General features: G+C 42.4%; 1 protein-coding gene across 1 annotated transcript in view; it reads right to left on the bottom strand.

The window, feature by feature from the left end:
* TXLNB (taxilin beta) overlaps positions 1-23,733 on the bottom strand; it is a 36,469-nt gene that overhangs the window by 6,291 nt on the left and 6,445 nt on the right. Inside the window, exons 3-7 of the mRNA XM_065631244.1 lie at positions 22,265-22,356; positions 18,337-18,507; positions 11,759-11,953; positions 9,916-10,035; positions 4,251-4,325 (exon numbers count right to left, since the gene is read on the bottom strand). Coding sequence (XP_065487316.1) covers positions 4,251-4,325; positions 9,916-10,035; positions 11,759-11,953; positions 18,337-18,507; positions 22,265-22,356 — 653 coding nt within the window. The remainder of the gene's footprint in view (positions 1-4,250; positions 4,326-9,915; positions 10,036-11,758; positions 11,954-18,336; positions 18,508-22,264; positions 22,357-23,733) is intronic.

A 23,733-nucleotide genomic window follows, 5' to 3' on the forward strand; every position in this document is an offset into this window, starting at 1 on the left:
GGGTTCCTTCAAGCTGCGTCCCTGCACCCTGGCTTGAGCGATTTGAGAGGGCACCTTGTCAGCTCTGTTTTGTAGCCTGCGTGTGTGCTGCAGCTGCGGGCAAGGCCAGCAAAGGCAGAGAAAATAATCCCCTGCCAGCCTCCTCTGCCAGTTTCACTTCACTTCATGAAGCAGAGCAGAAAAAAGATCTGTTGCAATGTGCCAGCGTTTAAGACTATTAGGGCTACATATTTTGCTATCCGTTTACATGTGTTAGCCACGTGAAAGTTCATCTCTGGCTGTATTTTGTCAGTAATCCATATTTTTATATCTAAAATCTGTGGATGTTTTTCAAAAAATATTCTAAAGATATGAGGTTAGTTTTTCTGCAAGATTTTATTGTTTTCTGCTGCCCTTTTTTTTTTTTTCTTTTTCTGGGCGGGAAAATCACTTTCAAAGCTTAAAAATCATGCAGGATACTATACAGATAAAGCAGGGTTATCTGCTCATGTACTGGAGCCAGAGCACCCCCAGCAGCATTCAGGTGACCGGACATTTCATCTGTCCAGTCTGACAGCTCTTGTTAGAAGAAGGATGATTGATGTAACACATCGTGGCTGGGGTGGGGTGGGTGCAGAGCTCTGGGAGGTTCCAGAGCAGCCTGCAGTATTCAGGCATCTGGCTGGAGACTGGCGTCCTTTCCACACTGGCGGGGAGCTGACTAAATGATTAGCTAGGAGCTTTTATTTTGTGTGGCGTCAGCCAGCACACACCCTCCCCTGATACTACTCTCCCGTTACTGAGCAAAAGAGTATTTAGAAAATGTTTCTAATAGTGGGGTGGGTTTAATTCTGATTTTGAAATCAGATATGGTTATATTATATTTTGTGCTGGCTCCGGCTGGATGTTATGATACCCCTTGTCATGGCCATAGCTGCGGTGTGGTGTGGATGTGCCTGAGCTTAGTTTAAACTATGCAGTTAGGCCCTCGGTGGCTGTGAATACAGCACTGGCTGCAGCCCTTCCCCACTGAGCTGGATGCAAGCACAGGAGGTTAATCCCTGCAGAGCTCTGTGGTGCCAGTGTTGGAGCTACCTGACAGGACACTGGCATGTGTGTGTTTACACTAGGCTGTAGCCAGAGCTGTGACCTACGCACAAACAGAAACTCAGAGAGATTTGTTTTAAGCAGCCCCAGTGCCACAGCATGAGTGAGACGCCAATACCAAGTGAGACATTTGGAACAGACATCATGGCTTTAAGGAGAAATTCCCGAGCACCCCCGAGCCAGGTGAGGGAGTAGGGGTGGGAGCCAGCAAGTCAAGGTGAAATGAAAGATCATGTTTCATAGTACGTGTAGGGCCCTGATTCTGGAATAATAGTCAACTGCTAACACATTCTGTTAGCTTCAGTAGTAGGGTTATTAATTTGAGTAGGATGTGGGTTGAAGCTTTCAAAAGCTGCGTTTCAAGCGATGTTATGGGTAATAACTGATCTTTTATTATTTTGAAACTTTTTACTTCTCAAATCTGATAGTGTTAGAAGCTATATCAAGAAATTTATTTTGAAATTTAAATTTTAACAAATCTCCTAGCCCAGAGCTGTTGTCTTAAAAAAACTCACCTCAATTCTATCTCTGCCTTTCCCTTCCAAATTTCGCCTATTGTTTAACTAGATCAAAAACCTTTCAGGTTTGAACAGGGCAAGCTCTGATCTCAGCTGGGGCCCTCAGCAGTACCATAGCACCACGAATAGCTTCTGCATTTTAAATTTGAATAACAAACGAATGTTTTCATAGTGGCCGGGAAGAGGCTGCGTGAGCTGTCTCTCACCAGGACCATGCTCCTCGGTTAGGGAGATGAAGACCCCCTTGCTGCTGCCCACCGCCCATGCAGTGCCCTGACAGCACAGGCAGGGAGACCGGAGGCAGCGCTGCTGCCGGGCGACAACTTTTGAGCGCCAGGCTTTGGAAAATGGGGGCATCTCAGCATCACCATGCTGTGAGGGTGCCGCCACGAGGAGGACATCCCTTTGGCCCTGTCATATTCCTCTCAGTTGCCATAGCCCAGTGGTTGCATTACGCCAGCTACCAAAAATTGAAGGCCTTGACTGACTTTTATCTTCTCTAAAAAAAGTCAACCTAAGAAACGTGCCTGGGGAGGGCGCGCAGCGTCCTGGGAAGCACCACCATGGTTTGGGTGTATCTCCTCAGCTGCTGCCAGATCCCTGTTGGAATTTGGAAGGCCGGATTGGGCCGTCTCAGGCACACTGTGCCACCCAGAGACAAGCTGACATGAAGCCGATGTCCCCTGGTTCCTTCCAGCTCAAGGAAGCAGTGGGCGTTCATCACCTCCTCTAAACTGGCGTGGTATCTCACTCGCTATAGCAGGCAGTGAGGACTATATTATGGCTTGTCCTTATCTCATTGACCAAGGTCTTCTCATAATTTCCATGCAGCTGTTTTTCTCATAATAATGTTACTATTCCCAGTAATTCCAAATGGAGGCTGCTGTGTGACAGGGCTCTCACATGAGCAGAACACCTAACTGCACGTTTCATTTCAGCAAGAAAATAACTTAATTTTCATTTATGCAAGTCTGGAAAGGGCATATGTATTATCAATGCCTCTGCAGACTTGTTTGACTGGATTTTTCTAAAAACAATTTTACCATTTCAAATGTATGCTTAATATATTCTAGCTTTTATCAGTACCTTCAGTTTCATTAAACTGGCTACAGAGGTCTGCCTGCATACAAAACTCTTTCTGGTTGAACATAAAAGTTTAATTAAAACCTGAGAAAATTGGGGCAAGTTTGCAGTTGGGATGGTCTCAGCTGGGGGTCTTTGAGGTTTGATTGCAGAACCTGTCAAACTGGTGTCAAATGCAGTTTATGGGATATTCTTTGGTGCATTATTGGCTTATCTTAGCCTTTGAAAAAACACATAAAAGACCAAACCCCTCTTAGCATGTTTCCAGGTTATCAGTTTAACACTAGCCTTTCTTGACTGTTCAACAGGTAAGAATTAGACCATGTACAAGAGCAGAGCTGGAACAACTTACCAGTATGCTTAACTGTGAGCAGGGGCTCGGAGGGGCTTCCTGATGGCAAAGGAGATGGGCAGCTGAAGGACTGACACTCCAACTCCCCAAAGCTCTGCTGCAGTGAAACTCTCTCACAGAGAGGTCAAAGACAATAAATCTACATGACTTTCTGTAAGTCTAGGAAAATCTACCAATGGTGTCTCTTTTTGAGATGGAAGTCCAGCGTGTCAGCAGTGTTCTCATTCATATTTGAGGCTGGTTTTTGTATTGCTCTCAAAGTGTAGTATAGACTATCTGTTTCTTGTTTTTACTGCCTTTCACTCCAGCCTGATTCTTAGTGTAATTTTGGCAAGTTATTTATTGAAAGTTTCAAATTCCAACTAAACACTGAAATCCTAGAGTCCTCTTTGTATAAGCCCTTAGTAGGCAGAATTCCTGCTAAAGTTAATGAAAACTCTGCCTTCACATCTCAGTCTAGAAAAGCATATCAGCACATAAGCTGCAGTTTGATAAAAATATTTCATGGTGTGTATGTATTCCCATGCTTTGCTGGATTAGAAACCTGCCTGAAGGGTAGTTATGGTGAATAACCAAGACAAAGCACCCACATTGTTGTGCAGTTGGATATTGTTAACCCTCATAAATCATAGCATCATAGAATGGTTTGGGTTGGAAGGGACCTTTAAAGATCATTTAGTCCAACCCTCCCACCTCGGGCACGGACACCTTCCACTAGACCAGGCTGCTCAAAGCCCCATCCAGCCTGGCTTTGAACACTTCCAGGGATGGGGCATCCACAGCTTCTCTGGGCAGCCTGTTCCAGTGCCTCACCACTCGCATGGTGAAGAATTTCTTCCTTATATCTAATTTAAATCTACCCTCCCTTAGTTTAAAACCGTTACCCCTTTTTCTGTCACTACAGGCCCTGGTAAAAAGTCTCTCTCCATCTTTATTACAAGCCTCCTTTAAATACTGAAAGGTTGCAATAAGGTCTCCCCAGAGACTTCTCCAGAATAAACAACCCACGTGTTACAGTATGATTTGCACTATGGGCATTACCTTACAGTTGGCTTGAAAATCAACTGTTTCCTTTGCAATAATCTATGGGACGTAGAATGAGACTAGAAGGAATACACAGAAAGTAGTTTGGATACTTTACCTGGAATGTGCCTCATGGGTTAAAAACTGGGAAACAAAGGCACACCATGCAATCACCTCTCCTACGTCACCTGTGCCTGCAGGACAGTCTCTTGCTCCTTTAACATTTTGGCCTGGAGCTTCCATTCTGCAGCTTGGTTCAGGAGCTGTGTTTTGGGCAACAGAGAGAAAATTGTTAGGTCCATAGTTTATCAGCTGGAAATCCTCATCCTCTGGCTACCTGTGCTTCTGCCACTGCTACCTTGATAAGGAGTGATCTAACTTTCAGATGAATGTAGTTAGAGGAGTTAGGCAAAACAGAGTATTTACTGCTATCCAGAGATGCAGGGCAGGGCATTTGGTTTCCAAAAGCATATTTGAATAGGAGTTCAAAACCTACTTGGAATTAAGTGTGCAATACTGTGGCCTCTAAAAAGTGTGGTATTTAACCGTATCTTCACCAGACTTCTAGAAAGTGGTTGTGATACTTTCTGGCGCTTTCGTATCAGCACTGCTCCGGCCAAATTCCTGCTGTCCAGTAAATGGCAAACTCCCTTTTGCATCAATGATCAGGACTTCGCATACAGGTATGGTCACAGTCAGACATGCCTCAAAAAAATCAGTGAGCTTTCAGAAGGAGAATGCATAGTGAATGTAAATGTCATACATTTACTTCTGCCTGCTATCTTTCAGCTCCGTTTGCATTGACATGGCATCAGCAGAGACCCCCAGCTCAGGGGCTTCTCACTTAGATCATAGAAACATATAATAGTTTGGGTTGGAAGGGACCTTCAAAGGTCACCTACTCCAACCCCCTGCAATGAGCAGGGACATCTTCAACTAGATCAGGTTGCTCAGAGCCCCATCCAGCCTGGCCTTGGATGTTTCCAGGGATGGGGCATACACCACCTCTCTGGGCAACCTGTGCCAGTGTTTTGCCACCCTCATTGTAAAAAAATTCCTTCCTTCTTAGATCAAGGAGGCAGCCCAGGAAGAGCCTGACTGCAGTTTCATATCTGGCTGTTCCTGGGAAGATGGGATTCCCTACTTGAAGGTATTTGGCAACGTCACATTCTGACATGCAGGCTGCAGATGGGAGGGCGGTCGAGCCTGAATGAATTGTAGGAATGAGGTGTACAGAGGCTTTTCCAGGCTGCAGCTCTGAGTCAGCACTTCCAAAGCACATAGCATTATAGCAATTGGTTTAATCTGAAAGCAGGAAACATTTACTGAAGTGTTAAAGACATGTGCCTATCACTTACTGAACATTTATAAAGTGTTTTACTGGTTAGGCCGAATGTATTTTAGAAAAATAATACTAATGATAGCTTGAGAAATGAGATAGAAATAAATTATTTTACCACAGCATTTTTTCTGTTGGATTAAATTGTGCTGTTTAAAATAGCACAGTTGGGTCCTGAAAATATCTTGAAAAGTACTGTTTAAGCCAATAGCTCCTACTCTCATATTGGAAGTGAAACGTGAGTAGAACCATGTGCAGAAAATGTATCTGCTCCCTAATAAAAACTTTTCTTCTAGCCATTTTGTTGGAAATAACACATGGAAACTTGAATACCGCCTGGCAGATAGCTGAAGATGTACCCTATAGATGCTGATTGAACAACATAATGAATTCTCTCCCTGTCTTTAGCTATTTGTGGCACAAAGACTGTCTGAATTAGACTTGTTGCCCATATGTATATATAGATAAATATATATGTTAGCTGTAGAAAAATATTTCTTCCATCAATTTGGCCTTTTGATTTGGACTCACTAAATTTTTACCACCTACGGTTTCCTAGACAAGAATGTTTTACAGCTCAAGTGTGCATTTTATGAAGAAACACCATGTTCTGTGGAGATTTTTTTTTTTTTTTAAAAAAAACCCCTGCCTCTTAACATTTATTTTGAGAATTTAATTTGATATTTGGTTCAATGGAGAAAAGTCCAGTCGCTGAGTTTAGATATTGTTGACTAAAATTTCAAATAGCTTGTGTCATAGCCAGTAAAAAGAGATGGCATGAGTAGGCCTGGGTTAAATGAGCCTCAGTTTGTGCATTTGTTTTGTTGGGAGGCGTATATTTTAAACACACACCATTTTGTTGTTGTTGGTGGTGGTTTTTTTAAGTTCGGTTGAAATCTGGAATTTTAAGTTTCACATTTCTTTGACATCTACTTGTTTGGGTTTGGGTTTTTTTTGTGGTTTTGTTTGTTTGCTTGTTTGTTTGTTTGTTTTAGGAATGATAGTGTGTCTGGTTTGAATGATTTAACGAAAAATGCTTTGAAAACCTTCAGAGTTACCAAGTCTCCAGGCCAGTCCTTACTTCCAAGAACTGGGCTTTTATCTGTATTGCCTAAATCTTAACTAGAGTTACCTTCATACTCGCTGTCCCTGGGATAATGAAAAGGTCCCACCTCCCACGCCGTATCTTCTGCTATAGCATGAGAGATGGACAGAGATGGCAAAGAAAAGTTGCTTCTTTTGCCTGTTAATGAAATCCTTCTCTCTTATTGACCCACATAGGTTCTTCAGCCAGTAAAAATCCAAGAGTTAATAAACTCTTCTGTAATGGAAGCAAAGCATGGAGAGGCTTGCTCAAATTTGCATGCACTTTTATGCAGCCTGAGGTCATCTGCAAACACCAAGCTGGGAGAAAACAAATGAGGAGAACTGATACATTTATTAACAGACTATGAAGTGGTAACAAGGAAGCTGAATTATAAATAAATAAATAAATATTGCATGTGCTGTTTATGAAGCAGCACTTCAGTGAAGTGTGGTGATGTTACACTATATTATTAGAGCTATGATAGCTGCTGCAGGCCCAGACAGTCACATCATGCTCAGGATGAAAGGAACCAGTGCCCAGGAACATACGTTCCCATTTAATGACATGGGTCTAGGGACTGGCTTAGTGAAAATTAAGCTTTCCTTTTTGCTGCCAGACTCTGCAAAGTCCAATTTTGTAGAAATCTGATCAATACCTTCCAGGCATATACTTGAAAGCCACAGAGGCTTTAAACTGCAATTAATTGCACATCAAAGTTTGTCTTACAAGTGCTAAAAATGTATATTATAGGTAGGAAGTCCAAATAGCACTGACGAGTTATGGGCTGATTGTAAAATTGCATCCTTAGGTTAAGTTGACCATTTGGGAAGGTCACATGGTATGAACAATTGCTACCTATATAGGGAATTTCATTCTTTGTTGCATGTGTAGAAGGAATGTTGCAAGCAGTGAGATGACCTGCCTGTTGAGATGTGACGTACAAAGGCTGCAGAAAGGGACACCTCTCCTTGTCCAAGGTAAAGAAGTTTTGTATAGGGGCAAAGATTACTACATGGAAGAACTACCTAGGAAGACATCAAAGTGAGCCTTCAAGGAGTAATCAAATAGATAAAAGAATACAAAAATTGTCATTTAAAGACATTTTCAACATCCTGCAGCAAAAGTCATGCACAGGGATGTAAAAAATGGTATGGAGAGAACTGGTATATAGTTCTGAAAACCGTTCCCTCCAGTGACAGAATGTCGAAATGCAGTAAGGCTCTGACTTTGCACATCACTGAGCTGGAAAGAGTTACAGCTAAATGAGAGGACTTAATCTAAAAGACCTTAATTTCATACATACATATATATACCTTACTCCCACAGACACTAGCACAATAGGGAGTGGGTGGGACTAAGAGCTCAGCAGTAGGATTGAGGTGGGAGACAAGTGTGGGCCAGCTCTCTGGGTGCTGGGCTACCTGTGATGAATCATGACATGCTAATCATGCCTTGACTCATTGCATGGCTTTTGGCCAGTCACTTAAGTGACTTCAGCTAAATCTACCTTGCTCTGAGGTGATGTTAGCCATACATCACCAGCCTACCTCAAAGGCAGGGTTTTTAAGCGTTAGTTTGGACAGTGTGAAAATTTTTCTTTGTATGTGGTGCATATCATTATACACCCACTGCTTAAAGGCTTTGTAGCTTCGTTTTGAACCTGTTATTTCATAGGTGCTAGTCATACATACAGCAAAACCACAAATAAAATCTCCCACTCCCGAATGTAGAGGGTAATGATTTTCACTGCTTTAAAAGAAAGGAAAATACCAAAACTGTGCATATCAGCTCTGGATAAAATACACAAAGAATATTTGGCTAGAAATAGGGCCAGTCAGAGGCAACAGGCAGCCCCCCAGCTCATAATCTGTGAGGCACAGCAAGAAAGGTCATTGATACAAGGCTGTGTATGTCAGTTTTCCACAGAGCCAATGCCCTGTCTTTTACATCTTCTGTTTTTGTTTATTTGTTTGTTTTCCCAGTATCTGAAATCTGGTACTCAGTAGCAAAACTCTCAGTCACAGCAGTAAAGTAAGCCCAAATCTGCTTTGTCGTTGTAAGGCATTTCTTGGAAATATTTCTTGGGGTTTGAATCTGTCAAGAATCAATGGTCATGAATGAAATTTTGGGGTTTGCCTTTATATAGGGCTCATAGTAATAGGGAATAACTCAGTTGGACCACAAGCTGTCAGGCAGCGACATCCAGATGTGCACATGGAGAAGCCCCAGCTCCTCTTCCCCCTCAGTATTTAGCTGGGTGTAAAGCTGAACAGGAGTGGGTCTTCCAGCCACAAGATCAGTGCTGAGAAGGGGGATAAATGCTCTCATGGGTAATTTTTGGTAAGAGATGGCTGCTGTGTTTCCCTTGTGCTCTAGCCATGGGACTTAAAGCCTCACTTTTTCATCCATATTTTATGATACTTTGGCCATGCTTGTGCTAAAAATGGGGAGGGGATAAATATCTTATCTTTAGAGCACTCTCATGCTGCTCCTGAGTTAGCTGGAGGACTGGTGAAAACCAAAGCTTTCTCCCAGCTGCTGAGAGCCTGTCGCTCCCCCTGAGTAGTCTCAGCTGCTGTCACCGCTGAGAAGAGGGACTATGTGTCTGTGTTGAACTCAGGCCCTTTGTAGGTGTGAGGATTTCTGTGAAAATACCAGACAGCCTGAGAAAATGAATTTTGGTCTGACTGAGTTGCAAAATGTATGAGACCATGGAGGGATGCCCTCCTCCTGTCCCAGCTGTACCCGCAGGGGACATCCCGCCTGGAGATGCTCTTCACTGTCCCCCTGCTAGAGGTGTTCCCTCCACCAGGGAGGAAGGAACCGCAAAAAAGGCTGCTAAGTGTACCCAGACCCTTTCTCTGCTTGAAAGAGACCAGTGTGGGGAGGGGAAGCTCTGCAAAAGAGAAGGGGAGGCTCTGTCACAGCAAGCAGCTCCTGTGCCCTCCTCTGCTGGCAAAACCAGACCCACAGGAGAAGGACTGGGGAGGCTCTGAGCCTAGGGGGATAGCTGCCTTCAGCCATCTCACTTTAATCCCATGTTCTTGTTCTCCTTTCTGATTGTTTAAATGCACCCATTTATCACGAGGGGAGATGGAGTATCAAATATCAGAGCTGTTTCAAAACGAATGGCATCACCTGACCAAATGACATGATCCATCAACTGTGTAGTAACAGTGAGTTAGCTAGACCAGTCTCTGCTCTAACCTACTGCTCTGCAGGTTGCTTCAAAGCTGTAAATGCCGATGAAAGCAGCAGCCTTTCAGAGGCTGCTCCTTTACATCGAGCAGTGACAGTAGCAATAAAAAGGTCTCTGCTACCGCATCCCAGCTGTGACCCGAGGAACCAACATATCAGTGAAATAGCATGCAGGGCTTGTTTTGGCCTAAAGTTAGCTAAAAGACAGACAGATTAAAAGGATATGTACGTATTCCTTTTCTTTCTGATGTCGCTCCTCAGCTTCCTTCATCATTTCCTGAGACTGCTCCAACTTGGCATCCACCAGTTTCTGTTGAAGTTCTCTGTGCTTAAATATTTTATCAAGGTGCTGTAAGGAAATAAATTCTGCTGAATGTGCAGGTTTAATTACACACACAGACCTTCATGCTCAAACATGAACAGCTATCTACCCAAACACTCATAAAACAAATATATTGCAACACAGGAAGACTCCCAATCTATTGCAATTACTAAAAATCTGCAGTGCTGATAAGAACAAACTGTGACAGAGTTTGCATGGGAAGTGTAACATGTTTACATTATCTATTTTGATTTATTATAGCAAAAAAATAATTTAAAAATAGCGTCTTAGCATCTTTGCCAGTTCTATGGCTTACATACGAAGTTATCAGTATAATCCAATATATTTGAAGATCAAATAATTGCTCATCAATAATAAATATGCAGGCGACAGACTTTTTTGGAGCTGTTATGTGGTGGCCCTAAGCCACTGTGTGCATAAATGTGTGAAGACAACTTTGCACCTGCAGTACTTGGGAGCATGTGCATGGCTCACACTGTCCTCTCAGTAAATACAAGCCCTGTACATCCCCTTTGCCACAGATGCACAATGTGGGCGTGGAGGCCCTGGGTGAAAGTACGTGAGTGGGGACATGGAGAACCGCAGACCAGATGAACCAGAGGCCTCCTCTGGCTTATAAAACATCTGGCTCCTTGGTGACCTTCAGGAGGTAAATGTTGCTGATAGCCCTCTTCACTCTTCCTGCAAAAAATTCACAGGAGCAAATATTATGAGCACATCCCTCTGGCTTTACATTGTCTTTTCATCAAAACTACAAGACGGGGATGTACGTGTCCTTCATTCAGCATAAGACCTCATACATGATGCAACAGATTTGGAAATGGATGAATCATGTTGGGCATTCCACATTGTAAGGACAGATTACTTATATTTTATTCAGTATGATAATGTTGTCCAGTTGCACTGAGGCTCACAATTAAGCGTATTTAGAAACAATAAAAAGACTCGTGATATCTGTTAGCATTCGCCATAAAGTTAAAAAAAAAAAAAAGAAAGAAAGAAAAGTAGTTTAGGGTTTCACTGAAGGGTGGTTATTTTTTGTGTCAAAAATTTCTGACCAACTGTAGTGTTTACAGAAAGAATAATTTCCCATCTGTATACTGTCAGCTAGATCTTATGGTGAGCATTGTGCCTTCAAAGAAGAATCTACTCCAACACAAAGGGCCTTCTTTATCTGTCTTCTTAATTTTCTGCGTCTGAGAAAGGGTCAGAGCATTCACATCGGAGCCCTTCTCAGCTACCTGTGCCTGGAGGGAACGAAAGTGTATTTGGCAACACCAGCAGAACACGCTGTCCAAAGAGATGGGAGGTGGGAGGTGCTCAGTGGGGTCTTGGGGAGGGAAGCAGGAACAGGTGCTGGGGAGCTCCTTGGGGATTCGGGGGAGCTGTGAGGGCGCGGGGGGGCAGCTCAGCAGGTGGCTGGCACACCTCCACATCGGGGCAAGCCAGCCTCCCTACCCACCATGGCCAGGCTGCCGCGGGTGCTGCAGGCAGGGCGTCTGCCCCAGCAGCTCCTTGCCTGCAGAGCTGGCCACGCAGAGTCCGGCAGGCTCGCTGCGTGCCTGGTCATGCTTGAACAGCAAAGTGTGATGTAGGCTGCCCTCGTTACCTCCACGAGACACCCTAATGACAGCCGTCAGGGGGAACAGTCTGGAGACGCTTCGTGCTGTCCCCCGGGGATGCTGGGTTTACTGCCCGTCCCCACGGGCAGCCGGGGTGCTGCTCTCACCTCCTCCCGTAGCTCGTACTGGTCAATGATGCTTTTCAGCTTCTCTGCCAGCTCCGTGTTCTCCTGGCAGAGCTTCATGTTCCTCTCGCTTTGCTGCTCGATCTGAGCCTGGATTTCACTCAGCGTGCCCTGGAAATGATTAGTTATTTCTTTCCTCTTCTCATCTTCCTCCCGTGCCCGCTGAATTGTTTCTTCCTGTTGTTGAATGGGAGAGAAGGCAGGCATGAAAGTGAGATGTATAATAAGTGGTTCCTGAAAGATACTGTTTCAGAGTAGCATTAGGCTTCCCTTTGAAGGATTATACATGTTTGCATTCCTCTTCAGAGATTTTCTTGCTTTCATCTGCTCCAACATTAAGCATGATTCTAAATTTACAGAGCAAATTATGCAGCAGCCTTGAAAAAATAAGGAACTAAGAATTTGCATTTATAAAGGTGGATGTAGAGCCGAATTTCAGATGAAAGCAAGCCTGGAAAAGGGACATACACGCAGGTCTTGATTCATGGTACTGCAGCACAGCTTTTGCTTTGGAACAAGATACTTAGTGGAAGCAGTTGAAAGCTCTTTTATCAAAATACTTTCTGATTGGATTAAAAACTCGCACTTCAAAATGCCTCCTTTTAACTAGGAACCCTCATATCAAATTTATGGTCTTTGAGATTTTCATTTTTAAGTGAAATCCATCACTCTCTGTAGATTTTCTCCCAATTCCTCAGTTTGCCTTCCCTTACTTTTTAATTGACACCAACATTTGGACTAATTTATTAGGTGGTGGAATCAAGGAAAGCTTGTGGGCTGTTTTTCACAGAATCAAAGCAGAGAATGAGAACTTTGCCTTTTTTTTTTTTTTTAACCAATTGTTGAAATTCTGGTTTGGATTTGTTCATATAGAAGAGAGTGCAGAAATAATCTGGATTCACTGCTTTGAATCAAGATTTATTCCCTACTCGTTTGCTTCCAGGGCAGTCTGCCCTTCTGGGGAATACAATCCTGACATACAGTGGTCAGGACTGTATCTGCTGTAGTTACAAATCATGCCAGAATTGTGTTTAAGAATCCACTCCACAGCATGCAAATGGCGTACTTTAATGAGGTTTCAACTAGCATAGTCATTTACGTAAAAAACTCTGATAACACAGCATATGGATATTTTCTATAAATATGCTTGAATAAAGCCTCAGCTGACTCTAATGAGGTATAATTTATATCATAAATGTGACATCAAAGGTGTCGTTTCAGGCCATACTCTTAAAGTAAGACAAATACCAAATAACCCAATTTCTATTTAGCATGCACAACAAAAGCCTGATCTTGGACAACGCTTGTTCAAGGCAGGGGATGTTTGTCCTTTTGCTGACTGGAGAGTGGCAGAGATGACAATGCCTTGGATGATGGGAGGAAAGTATTGCAGCCATTAGTGCTAATAATACTGCAGTGCCCAGAAATCACCACAAAGCCCTGCAGTGCTCTGCAGTTTACACAAGAGCACGTGTGTGCACTCACAATCGGAGTAAAACCACGTGTGAGCCCAGAAGGACTCTCACTCTTAAGAGGAAGAAAGAATTTCAGACAGAGCTGGGCAAATGTCTGGAGTGGGGGGGCTGGTTTAGCACCTGGGTTGGAAATTTGACACACAAAGTATCTGCAGCAAGATGAAATTGAAGCTCTCTAAGTTTGGGGTTTTTTTGATTTGTGAGAATGATTTTGAGTTAGCCTGAAAAATTTTGCTTGACCAGAAATTCAGCTTTGTTCTGTTTGTAATTACTTTTTGTTTAACTCTTTTTAGTACAATATTGAAAAAGAAATGCTGTTCTAAAGTAGATTTTAAAATGCTACATTGCCAAAATGAAACATTTAATTTTCTTTTGAAAGGGGATGTTTACAAACAATGTCATCCTTTCTATTTTTGTTCAAAACTTCGCCAAATTTCACTTGAATTCCTAGATATTAATAGTTTTGGTCAAGTCAGAACTCCATTTTACATCTAATATACCCTTTAAAAAGCTGCTCAAGCCTCCTAGTTCTCCATTGTATAGGTGCAGCCCTGAGCAGGGAAGAGAATGACCAAGTGTTTTCACTTCAAGAAGTCAGAGTGAGAAATTGAAATTAGATAAAATCCAGATTTCTTGACTCCCAAGATTAGCAAGCAGCCTCCAGATCTGAGGACCTATGAGTCCTGAAATTGCATGTCTGGAATCATATTTCTATGGCTTCAAAACATTCTTCCTCAAAAATACTTTGTTGTTTCAGTGGACCAAACGGTGTTATAACATGTCACTGCTGTGATTTAAAGTTCTCTGGAGTAATAAATACAACGGAATATAAAACAAAAACTCGGTGGATTGTGCGTATGTCACACTGAACAGTTCTGTCACAAGGTGAAATGAGACATCCTGAGAGTAGCAATCATGCAAATTTAAAAAAAAAAAAAAAAGCAAGTGTTACTTGGAGGATTATATTTCCTGCTCATCCTCTCTTCTGAGGTAGAATAATTATACAGAGCACAGAAACAATACAAAGATTCATGGTTAAAGACACTGAGCCAGGAAGCATATAGTTGCACGGCAAAGTATTTCTCTTGACCTCTTCTCCTTCAGAGAAAAAAAATATTTGAAGAAAAGGGGAAATGAGGTGTGTCCCAGAGAGCTCCTCAGAGTTCTTCATGAAATAACAGTGATTTGTTAAATCCTTGAGATCTCAGCTACAGACTAAGGGTGGGTGTGGGTGTGAGGAGCCAGCTGAGCAGAAAGGCGGCTGTGTGGCCCGGGCACTGTGCAGAGACCTGCAGGCATCACCTCTTCCCTGTGTCAAGGAAGAACGTCTCTGTGCGTCCGTGCTCTGCTGAGCTGTGGAACTGATGGTTGGCTGGTGCCCAGTCCCTCAGGTAATAGAGTTTCAAGCTCAGAGTCTTCTAGGTGCTACCGATAATACCATGTGAATAGTGATGGGTCTTTGGAGGTGCCTGCTTTAAACCTGAACCTTTACCAGCTGTAAAAGTCTCCATCTGAGGCTGCATCTGCACTGGTGCCGGGGTGGGGGCTGGATGCTCGTGGTGCCACCAGCAGAGCCCTGTGTCCCTGCCAGCTCTGCTCCAGGGCTGCGGGGATGGCTGCCCTTCACCCACCTCACCTGGGCAGGCATAGTCTGGCAAACCTCAAATCATCGGCATCACCTAGATTTTATTATCACATGGCTACAGCCCCAACTCTTTACTTATATATGTTCCCGTAATCTGAGAAAATGCACTTTCTGCCAGTAGATTCCTTAGTCCTTCTCCCTTCATAATCCCATAGTGCAAAGCAAGATCCCTAAGTTTCCCCCCAAACTAGAGGCTTGAAGACAGACTTCTATTTTGTGTTACTATTGTTACAGATTAAGTAGCTGTGTGGAGTCCAAAGCTCCTGGTTTGCTTGGTTGAAGGGAGCAGAGCACAAGGTATTTGGGATGGTGACTTGTCGGGATCATCATAGTGAAATCATAACATGCAAACCATGTTTTAAATTAAGTATTCAATTTTAGTGAGAAAAATAAAGCACTGTAAATTCTTTTTAGATTTCCAGTTGTGGAAGACTACAGTCCAGCCATAAACTATTGTTCCCTTTCCTCTGCCCTTTCTTAATCTTTGTGCTCCATACCTACCCTATCAAAGACATATTCTTGTGTTCTCCTGCAATACTGCTATCACTCTAATGTTTTACTGCTAAAACTGCAAGAATGCATTGAATAAAAACTTGTAAAATTAAGACAAGGATATTCTGCAGTTTGGGATTTATCACTGGAATGTGAGATAATTTGCAAATAGAAGGGCAGGATTATCTGTGGTCCTCATGCCTCTCTGGCACAACTCAAGAAGACTTTTGGTCTGCTGAAGTCATATCAGCCAAGACGATATGAGCACAGACTCCTAATTTTCAATGAACCATTCTCTTCTTTCCCAGGCACCACGGTCCGAGCCAGTTTGGAGCTGAGCCCATAATCAAAGCTGTTGGTTTATGTGACATTTGTATGAAAGTCATTGCATAATGCACAGTAGCAGAAAAGACAAGGGACCTGAGAGGTTCGTGTCACTACAAGACGCTAAGTAGCCACCAAACTATCAGATAATTGGCAGAACACAAACACCATGCAGAGAAATGCTGTTGATCTGAGCAGAGCTACTCTCTATTGCAGTGGGAACACATTCTGCTATTTCATGTACGTTTATTCTGCTTTTCTTGGAGGGAGAATTAAACATCTGCTTTCTCCTGTGAAGCGTAACTGCAAGGATGATCTGCCCTGTGGATTTTCAGCGCAGCTCCTTATTGCATATTCATCACCACTTGGCTGCACCGACCTCCAGTTAATGGGAATTCCACACACCAGATGAGTGAAGATGACATTTACATGACGTGATGCACACATAATGTACCACATGGCAAGTCAGAGGAGGTTCGTGATCTGGACAGGACAGGTTTCTCCTATGCTATTGAAATGACGCAGTCTCCTACGGTTTTTAATTTCCATGCTTTGGAACATAACCAGAAGTGCTAATCCCAAGTGCTAAAAAATTATGAATCAGCTTCTCTGTCCTGCCAAAACCAAAATAAATATGACTTAAGCAGGAGATTTTAAAAGTAACATTTGATGGATTCTCTTGTTTTGGGTCCTCTCAGTACAGTCATAAGTGAAAGAAAATTGCATTTGTTTAAATAAGCACATGAGATTCTGGACATTCACAGATGTCCAGGAGCTAAAGCTTAAAGGCAAATATTCTAAGAATTATGTTAAAATTCTTAGAGAGACAAAACTGCATAAAGATATTGAATGCCTTTGTTTATTAATTTAATCCTCATTCATTCTGCAAGTATATTTTGTCTTACTGTTTTATTTAACTTTGTTGTTTTTACACTGAGAGCATAGGAACCAGAGGAAAGCTATTATTTAGGATTTCTTAAAAGATCTCCAAATTATTGGAAAGATGTGGCCCATTTGTTCCTACTACAAGATCAGCTCAGATACCTTTCCTGGCTTACCTGCATGGATACAGGATAAAAATCAGAACTGAGTCTGAAATTAATAGGTTTATTTAGGGGAGCTAGTCTCAAAGTAAAATAGTCCAACAGGTGGAAAGATGTTGGAAAGAGACTTTCCTAAATCTGAAGATGAAATGTGTAATGAAGTATTTATATGCAAAGAGAAAGGAAAAATCGTGCTCCCTATCAGAGAGATTAATAAGCATATGATAGCTGGGAAATTGTATGAAGAATTCAACAAAAGCTGTTCCAAATATGTTTTCCAAATATAATTATTTTTTCTCTATACCACCATTTCCACTGATTTGTTCCACTGATACAATTTGTTTGTTTTGGAAATCTTTTAAGTCTATGCAAAGCACTGTACGCTGCACTCTTAAATCACTTTAAAATTAGCTTGTATTTCTTTTGAAAGATTTTGCCCAAAGACAGTGTAGTATATCAGTGTGGATCAATACCGAGGTGTAGCTCAGGTCTGTTACAAATAACAGGCACAAATATTATTTGCACTGCCAGTTTCATGCTACTATAACTGAGCACACAGAGATTTGCTTCTAGTTTTCTTAACTATCTGTTAAACTGCTTTTGTCCTCCTACATGTGCACGGTTTGGGTGTATACATGACCGTTCCCCCTTCCGGCTATATTCTTACCAAGGTACTATGAAAGTCAGTGATAGACCTTGAAGGTCTGCTCCTGAGGTGGTGGAAATCAAAGAAAATCTGTTACAGTTAGCAGAGGTTATATCAGGTGAAATTCTTGCTGCTGAGAATTTATATGTGTAATTCTATACATAACTATATCCCCATAAAGAATGATTTTTAAAAGATCAAAGGAGAGGCTTTTTGTATTATAATAACACCACTATCACTAACATGTACTCAGGGAAAAGGAAGATCACACCAGAAATATAGTTCTTCAACACAAAAATTTTTAAGAAGCATAATCATATTATAAGCTTCACATTTACATGGCATGATGCACCAAGCAATAGGCAGACATCCACATGGATCCCAGCCTTTTGACACTCCTGAAAATTTCCTTTTTGAACTGATTCTTGTAATGCAAATGACTTCCAGAAACAGTGTTGGCATTTTTCCTGTCTTGAGGTTCAATGTCTTGAGGCAAATGTCCTGATTGACTAACCCTCACAGATCACCCAAAAATGCCCAAGTGCTGGAACTGCATGAAAACATCTGACAGCCTCCTGTGGGTCCCCTGGAGCAAGGCTGGTGCTCCTGTTATTCTGGCCATGCATTCACATCTGCAGCCTCAGGGACCTGGTCTGTCAGCACCACTGGTTTTATCTGCACTGAGCTCCCTGGTAATCCAAGGAGGGCTTACAGCTAATGTGCGCAAACTCAATGTCCAAAAATGTTTCGATATAGCCAAACGAGGAATAAAGGGGTCTTAGTGTAAACAGGCCTAAGACTAGAGTGTATATGAAGTTATATCTTGCACACGCGGATGCAAAAGTCTCTTAGATTTGGTACTAGAGCAAGATGGGAAGGCATCAGCATCTTCTTCCCTCCCGACTGCCGGCTAGCTTGATGAGGCCATCACTCACCTTGAGGTTTTTGTTGTGCCTCTGGAGCTCCCGGCAGAGGCTCTCAAGCTTGCTGCGGGCGAGGATGGCTCGGCTGTGCTCGCTCTGCAGCTGGTCCTTCTCCTTGGTGATCTGGGCCTGCCTCTTCTGCAGGTACTTGAGCTGTTTCTGCTCGGCACGATGTTCTTCAAGCTGGGCAGGGAACAGGGATTAAAACGAAAGAAAAGAGGGACAGAAAGAAAAGAGAAAACTAGGTCTTTTGATTTTGGGGAAGTCTTCACACTTTCTTAACCTCTTAGGAAATGTTTTCTATTTATCAGCATTAATGGGAGAAGAGCAAGCAACCTGGAGGAAATCCCAAGCCTGCTCACTGCAACAGTCACAAGTGTGCTTGTAGTGTGGCTGGGTGAACATAGTTTTTAATACTGTTTTCACATCATTTCAGCCCTTTCTTCTTTGGGTTGAACTTCTTTGAAGGACATCTGTGAGTTTTTTATTTTTGTTTCAACATTAGGAACTGGAGCAGCCAGTAGTGCTTTACATGGTGAGATTTCTCCAAATCATGAAATAACGCAATAGCTGCTCATTCTGTTTTGCAGCTTCCTGAAAAAGAAGCAGCGTCCTAGATACCCAGGAAGCTGCTGGAAAAAACAACAGCAAAGGAGGTGCTGGAGACCAGGGATGCCATCTGTGCGGGGGTTTTGCTGCTGATGGAGGAGAATGCTCTTCAGGTAAGAGTTCCCCCAAAATGATCTGTAGGCACCTCCTCTTGCCAGGCTCCTCTTGCTCTCAGGAGCACATGGGAGCATCTGTCGGTTGTGTTTCTGGAGGTCCTGTCATCAATAGGGGTGGGTTACAGTGAATCAAACCTCTTTTGTGCTCTTCATCTCCATGTAATTAATGCAGAAAACATGGACAGTCCCTGACATTCACTTGGGAACCTGCTGTTCCTGTGGGTGGGTGGCTCCTGCCTCCCCAGAGGGCTGTGGAGGAATAAGGGTGTATTTGGAGGAGGGATGAAGGTCAGCAACAGAATTACTAAGAGCAGTCCCTGCACAGACTTGTCATTTCTTCTGACACGTGCCTGTTACTGGCTGCTCTGAAAAAAAAATTCCTGCACTGCAAATTAACACCATGACAGATATGTCAAAGAGCATTTCACCTCTTAAGCTTTTAAAGATTTCTTCTCCCATTAAGACACACTCCTCGCTGCATTACAGGCAGGCATACATCGTAAGATATTTCTGAAGTCCAGATGTTTTCCGGATGAAAAACAGTAGCATATGAGCTGCAATGGGCAAACCTTAATAATAATAGTTGCTATTAAGATTACATTATCTAATAATATGGTACCACTAGTATTAATTATTAACCCCAATATGACTGGGAAAGTCTGTGAGTGCCGGGGAATGATGTGCAGCTCAAACAAGACAGTCAACAGTCCCCACATTTTACACTTTCATTGCCTGAGGGTCTGTTTTCTGCAGATGTTCTGTAATTTATGCTTACAGTACAGAGCTCTATGTACTATCAATCAAATCAGGCACACCACAAAACAATGCAGTCATCAACTGGTGTATATTCATAGTTTATGCCCAACTTTCAGCATGTGTATTGTGTGTTTTTGCCCTAGTAGATCAGAATAGGAACTTTTGCATCTAATCAAGCTGCACTAGCTAAAATAATTTTTCTAGTATTGTAGGAAAAAAAAATAGCCTCTTTGTAACTAAGGCTGAGATTTGTTTTCCTTTACAAGCTTGATTTTGGCCCTTTCCCCTTCCCTTTTAAAAACACAAAAAAGATTTGTTTTGCTTCACATTTTGCATGTGCAGCCTGTGCAGAGCGGATAATGATTTATCCAAATTTTAGATGATTCACTCAAGCTGTGCTTGAGATAGCTGGCTTAGAATAAAATAGGTCTTAATCGTGATATGAGAAGTCTTCCAAGAATTTTTTGCTCTCTCTCTTTCACCCCCAGCCCCCCATAAAAATGACTTGCACTAGAAACTAATATTTCAAAGTTCTCAGGAGTGCCTAAGATATGGTTTTACTCTTACACTGGAGAAGGAAATTTACTGGTGAATAGGAATGACAAAAGGGCCTCCAATGCTACATTTTTATGGATAATTAATGAAATATTATCTAAAATTAACTACAAATAGAAGAAATCCTGATTTTGGAAAGCTGACCTAGAGAGACAAACTCTCAATTTAGGAAAAAAGTTTTATCTTGACCCCACTGCAGACAACAACAATACTAATTAATTTGTGTATAGTTCGTGTGCTCAACACTTGTGAGAGCCTCAGGACCTCTGAAAATAAACCAGTCTCGAGTAATTCTGCAACAGCTGTTTGTAGGCAAAAGCTGAAGTAAAGCACAGTCTGCTTTACTAACACTCTGCCTACACCAGTATTAGTGAATGAAACATTCTCTAACGGCAAGTAACGTGGCATGGTTTGTGCCCAAATGGCTAAATTGTCCTCTTCCCCCGTCCCCACACGGCGTCCTTCACACTAGCCCATGCTCTTCTCTGATGCATTCCATTTTCTGGTGTATTCTTTGCCAGGGCATGTGCATTAATACTTAAATAGCATATAACTGGGTGGCTGTGTGGAAGTGCTGATGCTGTGTGGGGTCACAGCTGGGCACAGGTGGCAGCAGCAGCACTATTTAATGCAGCTGAAGCCATTGCCAGCACCCAGCTCAGCCTGGCACGTGGCTGCACCTTCCCCTGGTCTGCAACAAGGGCTTGCGTCACTACATGGTAGTTCACCAGGCCAAGGAGCTGAAGGCTGGAAAAGAACTCAGCAAAAGCAAAAAGTGACCTGAAGTGTGTGATGGGGATGGACAAGAGGGAGCAGAGATAGTTGTAATTACTACACCTGACTGCTGATAAGTTATTAGAATGATAGAATGTCCTGAGTTGGAAGGGACCCACAAAGATCACACTATATCCCTCAGCTGTGCTGAGTGAGCAGTGTAAGGCTGTTTCCAACAAGCTTGCAGTTGTATTTATTAACTGATTTATTTCAGTGACATTACACAGGATGTCAAACCCAAAAGCTCAGTATTTTTTGTCTTAGCACCTTTCTCCTGCATGGGTTACTTGCAATATTGCCCCTGTTTTATACAGTTGCTCCAATGATGTTTGAATGCATTGGAGAGTATATTACAGAGGAAGAAGACGACCTATTTCAATTAATCTGTGGGTACGAAGTCTCTTTAAGCACAAGCTAAACCCTAATCAGCCTGAGCCAAATTTATGAAATCAGAGGACTTTACATGAAAAAAGAGAAAGCTGAACTTCACATTATGAGACATGGACACATCTGCGCATAAAACCAGTTACAAAGTCATTGTTCTGCTTGGCACATCTTTCAGCACTCCACAAAACGTAAAATGCTGCAGCCCTTTCATTTGTAAGACTTCCTATGGCCACAGAACCCTTTAACGACTTATTAGAAAAAAATTCTTGATCTGAAAATAACCTTTCCTACGTGTGGAAAGAACAGAAGTAGCTGGCATTGTTACAGGGGTGATGTTATGGTGGCAGGGGCTTTGATTCTTCATTTCACTGTGTTGTGGTTTCTCTTATCATTAGCCTCGGTTCTCTATTTTGTTGTTGTCTGCTTCCTAACTTTTAAACTAAGCCCTGCATTATTTTTTAAAATTATTATTAAATCACTGATATGTAATTTAAGGCAATACCTGCATATGGAGGTATGCAAAACTCCTTGCAGAAGGCAAAGGCAGGAGCCCAGCTTGTTTTCCTCACTTTTTCTCTCCTTCTCATCTCTAATTCATTATTTAACCCTGACAACTATTTTGGGATTCACTTAACAGGACAGATGCTACTACTACATGAACTTTGACCATGCTGCATGGCATATGGTTTTTATATCTTACTGTATAGACAGTTTGCACAGAAGAGAACCAAGGTTGTACTAACCAGCTCGGCATACTTCTTAAATAACAGATCCAGCTTCTCCTCTGGAGTATTCAGCTTGTTCAAGCTTTGCATCAGCAGGGTGCCTTCCTTCCCTTTAAAAAAAAAAAAAAAGCAGCAGAGATTTGATGGTAGAGGTAGTTTGTAGCTGGTGTGCTGTTATGAAATTGGTTATCTGATGCATGAATCTGTAAAAACTCAGGGAGAAATGAGGCATTTTGGAAGGAAACAAATCATTTTTTCTGTGAATTCATGTTGGTTTCTTATACTCACAAGAACAAACATGCTTGAATTTTCTTCCATCTTAGCCCTCAGTAATGTGCTGTCTTCTAGCAAAAGCCTTTTTTCTGTATAACCTAATTTTAATTTATTGTTTTTGTAATGTCAGTGGGTCACATATATGTCACATTTGACTCCAGAGGCTCAGAAGCCAGATCTCTTTGCAGGCAAAAACTGATCAAAGCTGGTGTAATCAGCTCCTGTGCAGCTCAACTCATGCAAGACAGAAGGAAGATTAAGTCAGGTACAGAGAATATAGTGCAGATGGAAACAATCAGAGAGCGGCGGGAAAGCCAGCCAGGTCTGGGCTACACGATCCTGGTATAAATCAGTTCTCTGACTTGGCGAAGAGAGAATGAATACCAGAGACAACGCTTTCACAGTCTAAGAACTATCTGTGCATGCATAGCTAATTAACTGTGTAGCCATTTATGTATCGCTCCCCTTCTGATACCTCTTGGTATTCATTTCAGCCCTGAGTATGAGCCGGAGTTTGGATACGACTTGTTCATCAAATACAAAATATCCCTGGTGTACCTGCAGATAAGGATGACTGTGGTGCCAGAGGCTTGGCTGTGCTTTTCCAAATGCTTCTCTTTCCTGAGTTTATGAGAGCAAATTTGCTTTCTGCTTTAGGCTGGACTTTTTCTACTTTAAGCCTAACGCAGTCCAGAAGTACTGCCTGTGGAGAAAATCCACTATTTCACACTAAATTGTCTCTACAGTAACAGTATAAATAAGTTCATGAGAGCTAAAATCAAATCCTGGAGTGAAAACTCTTGAAAGTGCAGCTGGAGAACCGTGCTTTGGTGGTTTCACTGATCTTGCAGAGGTACCAATAACTGCACCTAAGCCAAGGCAATAGAAATGGGGGAACTTTCTCCTGGATATTCAAGGCACTTGGAAAAAAACCCCTGCACTGCTCGGTGCTTAGTCCCCTGTCTGTAAGAACGCCCTGCAGTGATTTTTCTGTAGGCTTGATCTATGTCTGGTTTCTGGTTCTCACACAAAGGTGAGGCTTGAAGATTGGCGGGAGTTCAACGTGGGAAGGGAAATAAATTGCATGTTTACTAGATTGGCATGTAACTACATTGCCCTCTAGTGGCTGCCCAGCAGAAAGGACATACTTCACAAAAACGTGCTGAGACTTCCTTCTGGCTCAGCTGACAGAGCCGTGCCATGGCCGAGGAGCT

This window comes from Caloenas nicobarica, chromosome 3, assembly GCF_036013445.1.
Source record: "Caloenas nicobarica isolate bCalNic1 chromosome 3, bCalNic1.hap1, whole genome shotgun sequence".
Taxonomy (NCBI): domain Eukaryota; kingdom Metazoa; phylum Chordata; class Aves; order Columbiformes; family Columbidae; genus Caloenas; species Caloenas nicobarica.